This window comes from Conger conger, chromosome 1 (assembly GCF_963514075.1).
Source record: "Conger conger chromosome 1, fConCon1.1, whole genome shotgun sequence".
In the NCBI taxonomy this organism is placed as follows: Eukaryota; Metazoa; Chordata; class Actinopteri; order Anguilliformes; family Congridae; genus Conger; species Conger conger.
This window is the reverse complement of record NC_083760.1, coordinates 45,028,590-45,044,581: the sequence shown is the minus strand read 5'-3', so window position 1 is coordinate 45,044,581 and position 15,992 is coordinate 45,028,590. Positions and strand designations below refer to the sequence as shown.

Here is a 15,992-nt window from a genome sequence, read left to right as displayed (position 1 = left end):
CTTTAACCTAGCGGGAGTACAGAACCAAAACAACACAAATTATATCACTGTCCTAATACTTATAGAGTATACAGTAGGTAGTCTGTCCAATTAGCCAGTAAACATTTAGATTGCTAAATTCACATTGGGCCACTAGATGTCGATGTTAGCATTCATTGATACTAAAAGCTTGAAAAAAAAAAAAAACCACACACACACACACGGCATTGGGACATAGAGATAATGCCTGGCTGTATCGCTAGCGAGTTCCCTGTGGGAGATTTGAGATGTTTGAATCGCCATATAAAAATGGTCAATACGTGTTTCAATCCGCTATTTAACTAGCCGTCTACGTTTATTTTTTGTTCCTGGGAGGACCTTCGTGCCAGTCACGGGAACTTTATCTTCCCGTCAGTGGAACAGCCATCGACTCCTGGTAGCCACCTCCGAAATCAACCTTGACCAGCAGAAATTGGCCGTGAAGATCCTGTGCTAAACATGAATATAGCACGGCTGTTGCTTGTGAGAATTCGTTTATATATAAACGAACGAATATATAAATTAACTTCCAGCTCGAATTGACTCGAAAGCTGCATTTCCGAACTGTAGCTACTATATGACAACTGCTCTTTGTCTTTCTTGCTAGTAATGCTAACAAGAATCCTGTAATGTTCGAGTAACTAGTCAGCGAACAGTAAATAGCTGACTTGCAGGGTCATCGAGATTCCATCTGTAAGAAGTTTATGCATGAATGTTATCTCTTGCCAAATTCGCGACGTTAACGCCATCCTATGTGTTTAGTGTTAATCTACTTTACCATTGATAAACAAAGTTAAGCAAAGTCAGCTGACAATGGAAGTAAATAGCCGACTTAACTATAAGATGTTTTTATTCAAAGTAGCCTATTTAATTGATTAGCGCAATAATTAAATGCAATCTTGCGTAAATGAATGTAGTAATGGCATGTAAGTTATTACTGCTAGTGGAATGTATTGTCAAGCAAATAAAATAGTGTCACTAAAATACTGACATTTTTGGTTATCTAACCATGTGTATCAGTCCATTCGCCCATTAAAGCAATATGATACGAGAGCGATAACAAGCACACAGCTGTGGATTTCCCTGAGTCTTTATCTAGCTTGCTCTAAACCAGTTGGTCATATGGCTGTGTAGCAAATCGGATTTTAGCTTCGCATTGAATGCAAGCTAACGTCTTGCAACCAGCAACAAGAAGCACAAGCGCTTTGCGGCTCGACCAATGTGGAACTGCTGACGACTGTGGAAACGCAACATGGACAATTTCACGAAAATGCATCCCGTGGCAACATCCCATTCCATCTAGCCGGCTGTGTCTTGCAGAAATATGCTAGAAGCGTAGAGCTTTCACTGCGGAAAAAATACAACACGAAGCAACCGGGCCATCATGTATGTTGTGTGCTGTCTACGCTCATTTAGAGGACAATGTTTTAGCCCTTTATAAACCAATTTGTCGGTGGACGTCTCAGTTTGGATTGTTTCTGCCAAGACTACCAATACGGCCTTTGATGGTTGTCCATTGATTCAGGCAAATATTAGTTCTGATAGCCTACCGAAGACGTCAAGATGACAGTGGAAGGGTCTACAATAAAGAGTCGGCTTAAAAATCTGCTACGATCTCCATCTATCAAACTGAGGAGGAACAAACCGGGGAACAACAAAGAGAACCTTGCAAATAAGGTATGCTATATAATTCAGTTCACCCATAGCCCATATCAGCGACACGTATCCTAATTGGTAGATTGGTTTAAACGCCATGCCGTTGCTGTTAAGATAGCTAGTTCGAAGAGGTAGCATGCTGCTTGCACACGGGACGCCTCGATATTTAGCACCTTACCAGTGCCACATGTCGCTGGAGACCGCTTATTTTTTGGTCTTTTATAATATCAGTTTACTAATATAACATTTTATCAGCCTATATTTAGCAATAAACGGGTCTATTCCGGATATTCATAAAACGTTTGAATCTGTATTCAGTTCATTTGTGCATTAGCCTATTCTATGTTACCCAGAGGCATTTATTGTAGCCTAACATCGTCTGTAATCAGTGACGGACGGTTTCATTGTTGGTCCGTGCTTTGTCTTTCTCCATCATAATATGTCATTTGACTACTCTTGTCTTATAATAAATATCAGTATTTTCGTATTGGGCTAAAGCACAACTGTTGGCCTCCTGCAAATCTTACATCTTACATCATGCACAACACTTTATCTACCAACAACATTTCATTCTGACTGCCAGAACAGCATAACAGAAATTGTATTCATTCGTCCGTGTCGATGTGTGATGGTGTGTTTTAAGCGCTACCGTAAATCAGTGTGAACAGTCTCATTGGCGATGACCCGTTTTCCCATCCAAGTTTCCTGAGCTCTGTTGTGTGAGTGCAAAACTGGGCGGACGTGCCACTAACAGCTGTCACCAGACACTGCACCTGGCCTGGGCTCGGACCTGCCGGCTACCACTATGAGATCAATCGGCGGTCATGAGACCCTTAAATTGCATGTCCCATGCATGTGATTGTAGAGCTCAGTGTTTTGTGTATTTGTTTTAGTCGTTTAGATAATTTTCTGCCTGTAAAGAAAGAACTTTGTGATCTTGGGGAACTCCGTGCTATCCCACCCCCCACCCACACCATCCAGACTGAACTCAGGAACATAAGGTTTTTTGAATTCTGTCTATCCATGTTGCAGATGGGGTCCAGATGTAGAGCACATGCCTCTGCATGCACCAGAGCTATCGCTTACATTTAATTTCAAGCATTCCTAAAGGTCACTTTTGCCCACCTGTGGTTTCACTTTATTTCTTTGAAAAATAATGTAATCTCCTGGTATCCTGCAATATCAGCTCAAGACAAGTATATGGTTTGATGGGAAATTGGCTATTGATTTGTTTAATAACTGGCTGATACCACAAACCTTCTTGATTGGTGGCTCTGTACAGCGGTTTGTGCATTCCTGTCTGATTGCTTGTTTACTGTGACAGGACATTAGCTGTGCTTTCCTGTTTAACCCCTGTTGCCTCTGGAGTTAGTTTTGAATCTGGTGCTTCAACAAGGAAGCCTTTACCCTTGGTTCCCATAGTCTGATATGCTTTCCTGTCCAGCATCCTAAGTCGTGTTTAGTAGTTTTGATTTTGAAGCCTGCAGTGTTTTGTGCAGTGAAATAGACAAACCCAGGGAAAATTCTGGTTGCATTTGATGAGCTTAAGTTACATTTTGTGGTGGAATTTCTCTTTTGATTGGACCTTGAATCCATTATTCTTTATGATAGGGTATTGAAAGTGATGGGGTATCGCTCTAAGTAGCTAGCCTGCAATTCTTTAATCAGCTGTCAGCAGTTCATTAACGAATGTGCCGATACTCAAGACCATCACTGAATGTGCTGCCAGGGTAGTGTGCAGGTGTTAATTTCAGTATGCTTTTACAGTGTTTGGCACAGCTAATGGATGGCAATTCAGGTTTCATGTGTCCAGCTGGTTTTATGTTTTGTTCAAATTTACCAGTAGAAATACAGTACATTGTTAAGTCAATCAGCTTAAATGTCTATGAAATTCTGAAGGTGGAATACTCTTTCGCAAAAATGTTTGTTGAAATTTCTTGTCTGCATTAGGAAAGTGTCGTTAATTAATTGAGCAATAACTAGTTTGTTCTGTTCCATACCTTGTTTACACAGATTAGGTGATCAGCTGTTACAGTTACATAATGGAAACTGTTTCTTATTTTGTTTTTATAATGAGCCGTTTCCCATTCTTCTGTGGAGAAATCAGAAGAAAATGTCCTTGCAATGTAACGCTGGCATCATTTCAGTATCCACCCCTGTGCATGCCTACTGTATATGTTGTTCACTGGTAATTTTTCACATCTGCTACATCCTTTACTTAATGTACTGTAGTAACCTGTAGCTTTGTACAACCACACCTTACTGTAAAAATTTCAGATTAAAATTTACAGATGCATTTGCTCTGTTTTAGACAAATACAGTGTTGGTGCAGTACTTGGGTTTCTGAGGTGTCGAGTTCTGGCTATCTGGAAAGAAATCCTTGTCGATTGAGGTTCTGGTGAAGGATAATGCAGAGCCATAACTGATTTGTTAAACTTCACAGCTGTACATTTGAATGAAAGCAAAATTTTAACTGGCTCCTGTGTCTGATTTGAGTGCCTTGTGCTTGTCTTGCATTGCTTGCTTAAGCATCAACACTTCAATCCAGTTTAGTGAGGAATGCATATGTCTAAAAAAAAAAGTATGTTATTAGGCTGATCGGTTATGAATTTTGGAAATATGGAATTAAACCCTTTTAGTGGCTGAATGTGTCCATTCAACTAAACATGTTAGAGCCCCCTGTTTTGTTCTGCCCTACACAGTTTGTTCTTCTAGTGACCCAGAATGCTTTTAGGCACATATGAGTGCGTTCTCTGACTCATTGAAGCAGAAGGAAATGTAAACATTAAATAAATAGTACAGGAGTGTTGTGTAACATACTAAAATGGATGAAGTGGATGAAGTGCCTTTTCCCTTTTCAGTTTTAAATGTTATAACAGAGGTTGTTTCCTTTGTCTTTATTTTCCGTCTTTATTAATGTTCACACTGAATGTCACGCCCTGCTATAAATCTGAGAAAATGGCACCACTTTTTAAGTCTCAAAGGTGTCAAGTTATTTGAGTTTCCTGAAACTTCAGTAACCTTGTGATTTGTGAGGAAAAAAAATAGTAGTTCATAGTTTTGAATTGCAAAGAGATCACAGCAAGCTTTACCAAAGATCTTGAGAATTAAAAACTTACCCTAGAGCTCTGAAGGAGGTGAAGAATGTTATACATTTATCTGGGCTTCAATCTAATGCATAGCGAGTGACTTAACCCCAGGCCGATGTGTCGTGTGGTGTGGTGTGATCTCACGCCAAAGGTTTTCTCAGCTCTAGCCTGTTACACTGTGACTTGACCCCTGTGACCTCCTAAACCCGTTTCCCTGTCCTGGCATGCGAAAATATGGCAATCATTATGCAGAGCCTATCAAGTAAACCTTATTATGTGTCACCTCTTACCCACTTATTTAGCTAATTCTGTGCAGATAGTGTAAAGCCGTTACAGTACTTATTTCAGGAGCGCTTTTAAATGTGTTTGAACTTTGTTTCCTCATGCAGGGCTTGTGTGTTTGTGTGTGTGTTAACAACAGTACTCTTGTGAAGGAAGTCGTTGTGGTTCGGCATCTTGGTTTACAGCTTTGCGGTCAAGACGCGGAATCCCATTAGAGGATGAAAAATAGAATTGCCGGGATATAAAATGTCAAATGCCAAATGTACAGTCTTGTACAGAGTAGCTGAAAATATTGGCATTTCAGTGTTGTTTGTTTACCCCCACCCAATGTAGCTACTGAAGCCTGTTGATTACATGTCCAGGTTTAACCTTGATCTTGTCTCCACCAAAAGTCCTCCAGTGCTTTAGGTATAAACAGGCAAATGCAGGTTGGAGTCTGCATTGTGGAAACACAGTGTGGTCATTATAGTTTGACTGCTGCTGCAGCAGGTGTCTAAGTTAAAGCTGTGAGGTTTTCTGTAATTCGGCTGAGGAACATTCCTCCAGGAGGACAGTTCTCCGCGTATGGACAGAGGGCAGACCTGTGCACACATGGGATCTGACTGGCAAAGGAATGGAGGTGTCAGACAAATGGGAGGATTCGGTCTGCCTCGCAACTGGAAAATGTTGTGCATGTTGAAGCTGGTGAGGAACAAAGCGCAGACTGAGTGTACACCGTTATGTATCAGGGTGCAGAATAAGTGTACACCGTTATGCATCAGGGTGCAGACTAAGTGTGCACTATGTATTAGGGTGCAGACTGTAAGTGTGCACTATGTATCAGGGTGCAGACTGTAAGTGTGCACTATGTATCAGGGTGCAGACTGCGTGAACGCTATGACAAATTACCATTAAGATTTTGGTTTTTCATGACAATCTCATTTATCTTGGTAATTGCTTCATGAGAGTAGGCTAAAGGCTTAAAATGACCTTCATGAAGTGCTCACTTCTTGCAGCCCAAACTGGAAGCATAGGCTCGTGATGGAGGCTCTGTGGGTGCATTTTTCTAGCGCAGTGTTTCACGACTCCAGTCCTTGGGACCCACTTGCATGAAGGTTTTTTTATGTACTAGGAACTCACACACCAGATTTAACTAACCAATTTTCAATCAGTCATTAATTCAGGGGTGTGAGTTCCTGGTTACAACAAAAACCTTTGGCAGGTGGACTGGAGTTGAGAATCACTGTTCTAGATGGCCATCACCATCCCTCCCAGGAGAAAGCAGGGCTCTCCCCTCACACTGGTCCACCTCCAATTTTTGAACTTTTGAACTTGACAGTGAAAGAGGCCATTGTTGCCAAAGCTGAATCCGATTATGGGCGGCCCCGTCGTGGGCTCGGCTCGTGTGTTGTCTCTTTGCTAAAAGCAGAAACAAGCCCGGCCTGCCTTGGTGCCCGTTGGCTTTTGTTGTGTGGGCTTGCCCAAGTGACACGCTCGAAGTGTGCAGACTCACCATATCATGTCAAAACATGACCCTTGGTGCTCCCTCAAACCACGTGAGGGAAGCCAGACATTTCCCCCTTTCGCTTGCAGAGGTCTTTGTCATTGCTTCAAAGGAAGCAGGCTTTGTGGAAAGTCGGGTCCAAACTTTGGGGAAGGGAAGTTCTTTTGGAACCATAGAACAAAGAGAGAGCGGTTTCAGAACTTCAAAGCTTGGCCGTTATGATCCTCTGTCAGTCTTTTTGTTTTGTTTTCTCCTCTTTGTTGTTTTTTCATTTGCTGGTGACCTGGGTTTTTTTCTCTTGTGTGTGTTCTCTGCTGCTCGCATGTCTTCTCTGAAAAGTTGGACTGGGTATGGCCAGGTAAATGGTAACATTCAGGAAAAGGAAATATTTTGCCTGTGTTGGATATAGACTCTCTCTCCCCCTGCAGGTGACTCTGGAGAAGGTGCTGGGGATCACTGCTTCTGGGAACCGTGGACTGGCCTGTGATCCTCGCTCGGGCCTGGTGGCCTATCCAGCAGGGTATGTTTGCAAACTCTCCATGGTCAATTGTGACATCATCATAACAGCGTGGCCATTGTGCTGCTGGTGTGTTCTGAATAGGACACCTCTCTAATGTGGTCTGCAACCTGTTTGATGAATCCCAAAACCTGGTATGATGTCAGTGCATCTCATTTCTGAGTGCTGTTAGTACTTTTTGTCTACTAATGTGAAAAGCAGAATTTGTATTGGCACTCTTTCCCCTTAAAATGGTTCTTTTAATTCACTGATCCTAGTTTAGTTTCTTCAGAATTAGTTCTCCGTTTGTACGGGATGGTTTTTGTAGGGCGTCCAGGGTAATGTGTACAAGCTTTGTGAGACCTTGTTAAGTGGAAGCTGGTTGAACAGAGCTCCATTGAGCTTTGAACTGAATGTAATTATGACCTATTGAGAGTGCAGGGGTGGGAGAGAGGGAGCGCACGAGAGGGGAACTGCAGATGTGGAAGTCGTTTCTCAGTGCTGTGAAGGGGATGAGTGTGCCTGCAGGGCTGTGAGGTGGGAAAATGAGTGGTGGCTTAACTGCCGTGAGCAGGGGAGCTTTGAGTCTGGGGTTGGGTGCGGAGTGCCACAGTCATCTCAATGTACAAATTATAGGAATGCCAAAGGCAGGCAGCTGCATTTGAACATTCTCTGAGAGCTCAGGACTGTAATAATACCCTAGATGTTTTTTTCATCAGTGTTGTAGGCCTGCTTATTCCACATTGATTTTTATTTTGATTCCGTTCATCCTGTCCTTCATAATCCCAGAGCCCACTATGCCAGCCAATCCACATGCTGCATTCAAACAAACCAACAAGTGCACACAATGTAGTTCGAAATGTGCTCTCAGGATTTGCCTTTTTAGACAAATACATAGTTTTGCATCATGTGGCATGTACAGTACTGTAATGTGATTTAAAAATGTTTTATACCTATATATATATATATATATAGGTATAAAGTATATATATATATATAGGTAGGTATATATATATATAGGTATAAAAGGTATACCTATATATTTATTTTTATACCTTTTTAGGCATAATGTTTTTGGGTTTTCCATCCCATTTTGTGAACGCGATCTCTCAAACGCCTTGATGGAATTTATTCAAAATTGGCAGAAATGTCCTCTTGTACTCAAGGATGAACTGATTAGAATTTGGTGGTCAATGGTCAAGGTTGCTGCTACCTCATAAAATAAGTTTTAGGCCATAACTGAAGAATTCTATTTAATTATGACACAATTTCAGACATGTCTATTTGGATAAAATTAAGTAGTGACAATTTATATTCAAAGGTCAACTTAACTGTTGCATCATGGTATTTTGCTTACCGCTGTAGCTGAACAATCTTGGGGTATTTTGTTTGTTGATTGGTGATGTAATCATTAGTTGATATTTTAGAGTTAGTATCAAACACTTTTTGTTTGAATATTCTACAATTGTTGTTGGTTGGACAGAAAATGATGGTGCAAGTGGGGGCCGCAATGCTAGCTAAAGTAACAGGCATCAGTTTGTTACAGTTGCACACCGAGGACTGGGGTTTGATTCCCGGTCCTGTCAAAGCTGAGTTTGGCCGACACTCATGGAGCGGAATAATTGGCTCGCTGCTCCGAGGGAGGGACTCAGCAGGGACTAGTGGGATCGGCGCGTGCATGCACTCGGAATTCCTCACCTCGCGAGGCAAGACGGCTTGAAGAAGGCGTCTTGTTCTCAGGATTGTGAGATCCATCTGGGCCACCGAGGGATGGGGTCGTAAGCGGTGTTTCCCCAGCTAACACTAATTGGATTAGATAGGGTACAATTGGCTACCAAATTGGGAGAAAAGGGGAAATGATGAGAAAATTATATAAAAAGAAAATAATGGTGCAAATCAAATAAATCTGCAATTTTATAAAAAAAATTAAATTATACAATATTTTTCTTGGTCCTATTCCACTACCTTTTTTCAATATTTAATGTTGTTTTCATTATAGGTAATAAAAATGAGTCTGGACAGACAGGAGTGTAAACTGCAACAATGCCAGCGTGTGCTAAGAAGCACCTAAAAGAGCCCCAAGAATTCTGGAACAAAGTCTTGAGGACAGATGAGACAAATGGTAACATGTACCAGGGTGATGGAAAGAGGAAAGTGTGAGGAAAAAAAACAAAAAAAAAAAACAAACAAAGGAAATGCCCGTGATCCAAAGCATACCACCTCATCTGTGAAGTCTGGTGGTGGGGGTGTTATGGCTTGGGCCTGTATGGTTCCCAGTGGAACAGGCTCACTGGAACGGTTCTACAATAAATTCTGAAGTCTACAGAAATATTTGATCTGCTCAGTTGAAAGCCTTATTGGACGGCACATAATGCACCCTGACAATGACCCGAAACATACTGCTTGAGCAACAAAAGAGTTTTTAATGGCCACAAAGTGGAAAATCCTCAACTGGCTCAGTCAATCACCGAATCTGAATCCAATTGAACATGCATTTTACATGTTGGAGAGGAGAGTGGAGGCAAAACGTCCCCGAAACAAGCAGGAACCGTAGATTGCTGCAATACAGGCCTGGCAAAGCATCACCAGGGAAGAAACCCAGTGTCTGGTGACTGAAAGCAATCATTGCATGCTAAGGATATGTGTCGAAATATTTAAAATAATTAATTAATTCTACATTATGTTTCTGACCAATATTTTTTTGATGCCTGAAAATGGGAGGGGTCTATGTACAAAAGGTCCTAAGCCTTGATCCAATATGGATGAACGTACCCTCAAATTAAAGAACAAAATGTGTCACTGTCCAATGTATTATGCTGCCCACAAGGCCCCTTTACACCAGGAAAATTAGAAGCTCACGGTTCGTATTAACACACGGTTGAGTGCCCGTTAGTCACACGGTGCACTTAATCTCATTATGCCAGCAGGCTTCAGTGCTCAGGGTGAGTGGAGGGAGCAGAAGAGAGGCCCTTTTAAAGGTCCTGTTCAGAGCCATCCAGTCCCCTCTTAACGTGGCTTGAGCACGTGCTGTTGTTAGACATGATGTAGTAAGTATAATAAGTCAATAAGCATTAGCTCTGCAGTGGGACCCCCACCGTGTGACCAATTGGCACACAGCACCAGTGCAGTGAAGTCGGCCATGATTGGACGAGAGTGGCGCTGCCTCTGTAATGAATGCAGAAGGCTGCAGGTTTCTGGGCAGGGTAGTGAGGGGCCCAGGTTGGGTGAGCTGGTGGGTAGACTACCACAGCCCACATTGAAGCATGTCCCTTTTGAGGCACTGCCGTCCTGCATTTATGCACTAGTGTCCAATTGCACAGCATCAGCAGGAGCATTTGTACTCCGGTAGGTGCAGTTGTCTAGGTGTGTATGACTGTAGAGGGTTGTGTGGTGGCCATGAATTGGATTGGATTGACCAGGGTCTCGACACCAATGGAGGATTTTCACTGAGCTTTTCAGGAAGACCCTTACATTCTACTGTCGTCAGTTATCTATCCTTCATTCCCCTCACAACTCTTTACCCCAGCTGTGTAACCAAGCTTTGTTCCTCTAGGGAAGATGCCCATTGTTATGATTCAAGCACTCACAAATCTTGTGTTTAGTGGCAATTCTATTGTGTACACATTATCTGAGAATTGCAGCTACTGAGTTGTTGTTGCCACTGGTCAACACTGGCTTTCGTATCTTTTACAAAGAGTATTACAGGGGTTGGCCACCATAACTTTCTGAGGTGAGCTTTGCTTTGATTGTGTTCCCCTTTGAAATCCATCTTCCAGCATAAGTTTCTGAAGAATGTCTTTGAGAACATTTCTGATCCCTGAAGTCCCAATCCCAGCTGTGCTGGCCAATGAATCGCCTTAATTAACAACTTCGCATTGGGCCTTCTGTAGGAAATTCAGGTTAGCTGTAGATCATGACTGAAATGCTCAAAGCTGGTTAGCTGTACATCATCACTCAAATGCTCACAGCCAAATTAGCTGGCAGTAATAACTGAAATGCACACAATGTTATCTGTCAGTAATAACAATGAAATTCACAATGAAATTCACACGGCCAGGTTAGCTGTAGACCTGTGCCTTTATTTGCACACCCCTTAGTGCAGAGAAGGTTGCAGGTGCTGATTTGTGTTCTGCGGTGCATTGATTTGTAAACATTACATTACATTACATTATTGGCATTTGGCAGACGCTCTTATCCAGAGCGACGTACAACAAAGTGCATACCTATAACCAGGGATAAGTTCGCTGAAAGACCCTAGAGGGAAGTACAATTTCAACTGCTACCTGTACAACAAGGATAAGGACGAGGGCCCTTTTTTTTTTTTTTTTTTTTCTTTCGTTCTACCACCGTGGAGCCAGAACAGACAGTAGTCGTGAGCGTGATGTGGAGGTTCGGAGAGGGGGAGGTGCCAAGCGGCCTGTGGAGGCTGAACGAAGAGGTCTGGCAGGGGTGAACATCCCTTGGGTCCAGAAATGTAATCAGTGGGAAAGGAGAGCTGCTATCCCTGCTCTAAAGCACGAACTAATACAGACTGGGCCTTGTGTTTATTTATTAAAGATGAACCAGTCCCTTGGGATGCCACGTTTAAACAAGTGTAAAAATTGAAGCTAAAGGCAGACTCTTTTTCCTCCAACCAGACTTCAGTTTGTGCCCTGAGGATCAGGAAAGTCAGGTTCTACTCTGCTAAAAGCTTTGAGCCTCCGTGGCCATCAGCACAAATCGTTCGCTGTCTATGGAGAGTTCTATTCCGGTTCTGTTCGAGCAGAGGTGCACAACAAGGGCCCATCCGTTTCAGGATTTTGTGCCAACTTCTGGTCTTATTTAATTGACTCCCTCATATCTTATCAGACATGTGTATGAGTACCGGCTACAGCTGTGTATCCTAATGATTTTATTGTGCTCAAGTACAGGCTTAAATCATGGTCATTTGTAGAGCTGTCTGCAAATTATCGAGTTGTGCTCCCCTGTGTTGGAGGAAGAAATATTTTAAATGATTTGGTAATTGCTTGAGAAAAATGCATCATAAAATAAGTGTTTCAGAGAATGCACAAAAGAATGGCAGCACACTCTTTAATGAAGCATTTAAATTTAACATAAGTTCTATGTAGTGATGCAAACCACGTTTCTGTTCAAGTATCGAGAGTCCAAATAAATGGGAATGTAAAAAAATGTTAACTATGAACCCCAGTTTACATTTTCTGGAAAAAAAAACATTCATTCATTTAAACAAGGTAGATGGATGTTTGTGGCTTAAATAAAATGTAATGCTGTAACTCCTTTATCTTTATGTTTATCCCTTTGATCTTTCTCCGCCAGCCTGCTATTGAATCAATTACCTGAAAGTTCAGCATTTTATTGTAATGTCAAAATGATATTGGTTACAAATCAATAAAGTTATAAAATATAAAATTATAAAATTAACCTATTAAATAAGCCCCAATTAATTATTTGTCGAATGAGACTTGGATTTGTTCTTGGATAGAACTCTGTCAAAGCCCTGGTGAGGGCAAAGCCCAGTTCAAAATTCTGTTGACATTGTCTATTGATACTGGTATTTTATAGATAACCCCATCTGGTGAAGTGAGGCTGCTTGCTTTTTCATTTCTAATCTTAAAATGGTTTTGGTCATATAAAACACATCTCACCGTAGAGTAATGATCAGGGTGTTTTCCGCAGAGGTTACCATGTTTGCGGAAGCGAGAATGTGTGTCAGAGTCTGTCCTTTATTCATGAGACCACTGCAGTAAAACTGGGTCAAGAAGACTGCACATAACTGGCAGGAATCGTGGCTGTGGGCAGCAGCCAATTGGAGCGCGCCTCAGAGCCCAGCCCTGCTGCAAAATGCTTCTGGGCACAAATTCTCTGCATCCTGGACGCCTTCTCCCTCTGTGCGCTAACGGCAGTCTGTCCTCCTCTCGCTTCATGCTAGCACTGGTCCTTCTCTAAAGGGGGAAAGGGAGTCTCTAAGAAGCCGTTGGCTAATTGAGCAGGAGCACGTTACATTACCTTACATTACATTTATAGGCATTTAACAGACACCCTTATCCAGAGCGACTTACAATAAACCTGGGGCAAGTGCGCAGAAAACCTGAGAGGGAAGTACAGTTTCAAGTGCTAGAATCGACCAGATGGATAAACCCTTGTAGATTCCAATCCCACATGATTGGAAATGCAGAAAGTAGTTAAGAAGGATGTGGGGTAACCTTCCACATATCTGTAGGAAAGCACTTCCATCTGGGCTGCTGGCGAGGGGCGTCTGCTGTGCTCGTCACGTGGCCATGCCCCAGCTAAGCCGATTTGCTCACGTGCAGGGGTACATCTCTCCAACACCGTCAGATCCTCCCCTCCCGGTTAATGGGCCTTTGTGCTGTATGTTGGGCCTCTTGTGTAATGTGTTTTGTTGATGTCTGTTAGTCAGTTGCATTGTAACATAATGGGCCGGTTTCACAGACACAGGTTAAGCCTATTCTCCATACAAAACTATTTGGTTCAGGATTTGGCTCAATGATAGATTTCTAGTTCATGTGGTTAACCTGCAGATTCTCTCTTCTGTTATTAACCCCATTAATCGCCCCGGCCTGTAATCTCAATTTATCCCTGCAGAGAAACGGACATCTGAAATCGATTCCTTCATAAAATGCAACCATCTTGGTTGTTTACTGATAGCCTAATTTATTTCTCAATAACTATTTGGGATCTGGAGTGCTAGCTTCAGTTTTAGTCTTTACAGGTTGGTAAGGTGTATGTTTATTTAAAAGTGAAGTGATTCTGAGGAACAGGCCCGACCGCCTTGTCCATTTCCCATGGAATAACTCAACTGTTAAACTTCAGGAAGAAGGTGAGCACTGGTGAGCTAAAAAAAAAAAATAATAATGTGCTGAAACACCTCTACAGCTGATGACTGAAGGAGTCTCGCCATGGGGAAGAGAAATCCAGATATACAGGCAGATCAAAAACTCTTAAGGAGGGAGGCATGGATGTGTCGGTGACTACTGTCTGCAGAAAACTTTGTGAGCAGAACTACATGCACTACCTACACGGCAATTATGGAAACCAGTAGTGGATTGCCAGGGTGTAGTTTGTGAAGAAGTAGGCCAAGACTCAAAGGATACCACATCATCTGTGAAAAGTGGTGTTATGGTTTGGGCATGTGTGGCTGCCACAGGTACTGTGTCCAATGTCATCTGCATTTCATATGCAGAAGAGAAAACGGGGCAATGAACCCCCAAAACAAGCAAGAGCTGCAGTACAGGGCTGGCAGAACATCACCAGGAAAGATAGTGACTCTGGTTCACAGACTCCAAATGGTCATGGCATCCAAAGGATATGCGACAAAGTCCTAAGCATGACTGCTTTCATTTACAGAGCTATATATAAAACGTGTTGTGAGTTCTGCATGATGAAACCAAAATGTATAAAAAATAATAATAATAATTTTTAAAAAGTGTAACACTACACTTTAACCACTTGTGAATCATTTGTTTACAAATCTATTGTGTACAAAAATTGTGTACAGAGCCTAGTCAAGAAAAATCCTATCTTTAGCCCTAACATGCTTGAGACCTGATTGTGGCAGCAGTGACATCACATTTGACCCCAGAATGTGGTGGTGATGGCACAGTGCTGGAGTCTGTTTTGGGTAAAGTGAAAGATTCCAATCCTGTTTCAGTTGTGCAGTCTGGCAAATCTCTGTATTTACTGCAGTGCTAGAGAGAATAATAATACTAATTTGTTATTTAGCTGACACTTTTATCCAAAGTGACACTTCTTTAATAGTCTTTTGTTCAATGACAGCTTTGGTGATAGTAGCTGGAAAAGTGGTTGTACCCGTGTCTGAATAATCTCTTGTAAGCCACATGCAGCACATGCTAACCAACTCAGTCATGCCATTCCTTTTGGTGGCTGATCTTTTTCACTGCATCTTTTAGCCTTGCAGTGTTGATGCAGTGCGCATTTCCTTCCTGCTAATGTGTGTGTGTGGGTGTGTGTGCACATTCACACTTTAGAATATCTCCTGATTGTGTTGCTGTCAGCACAATGAGGATAATCATTCTTTGGATTTTGTGTCTCAGGGTCTAGGGGAACTTCACCCAAAATGAAATTCTGGTGCATCTGGAGTAGTATCTGTCCATCCAGGTGGTTTCGCTGAAATATGTTGTTGCTGTAGTTCTTCCAGGTAAAGTGAACTATATGGGTCCTTCATCCTGTGGCTTCAAACCCACAAAAAAGAGATTAGAAAAAATGAAACTGCCTCTCTTTCCAATTATATTCCTGCTGTTAAACACTAACATTCTGACTTTGATTGAATGACAAGACTCCATCGTTTGGTACACCAATGCTACAGTACAAAGAGCGCCACACTAGCAAGCTTTCTGAATACAAGCATGAATGACACACAAGCTCTCAGGTTAGTCTGCACCTCAGCTGTGCACAGCATCAGCAAAGCATGTAGAGCGGGTGGCGTGCCATCCAGGAACTGGCATGTATTCATATTATGTATATTATTATATTGGTTATTTATAGAATTCACAATGAAATATTTGAATAAATATTTGTTAAAACAAGGTGGACATTTTCATGGGCATTGTTTTGCCCTTGTATTTGATTCCCAGGCCATTTTAAGACTTTGTCCAAGCTCCCAATAATTTCCAACAGTGTTCTGCACACTAGACAGCCACATACACATTCATAGTCAGGCAAGTCTGGCACATGTCTCACATGTGCTGACACTCGCCACACAGAAATGTCAGTCATGCCTCATGCATTTAACCCTGTGTGTGCACACAAATGCATGCAACAACATTTTAATTATTTGACACATTTATGCAACAAAGGGACACATATATATATGATATATATATATATATATATCAAGGATAACTACTCAATATCAGTATTCATATGTCATAGTTTTCACACAGATTCATTTGTGAAATAATTAACGGATTCAGTTTACTCAGGTACCTGA

The 15,992-nt window shown here is 41.9% G+C and overlaps 1 protein-coding gene across 3 annotated transcripts in view; it reads left to right on the top strand.

Moving 5' to 3' along the window:
• Positions 1–512: 512 nt before the first annotated feature.
• mapkbp1 (mitogen-activated protein kinase binding protein 1) overlaps positions 513–15,992 on the top strand; it is a 63,746-nt gene continuing 48,266 nt past the window's right edge. For all 3 annotated transcript variants that reach the window (XM_061237178.1, XM_061237177.1, XM_061237176.1), the window contains exons 1-2: positions 513–1,695; positions 6,957–7,048. In XM_061237178.1, coding sequence (XP_061093162.1) covers positions 1,582–1,695; positions 6,957–7,048 — 206 coding nt within the window. In that variant the 5' untranslated portion in view covers positions 513–1,581. The remainder of the gene's footprint in view (positions 1,696–6,956; positions 7,049–15,992) is intronic.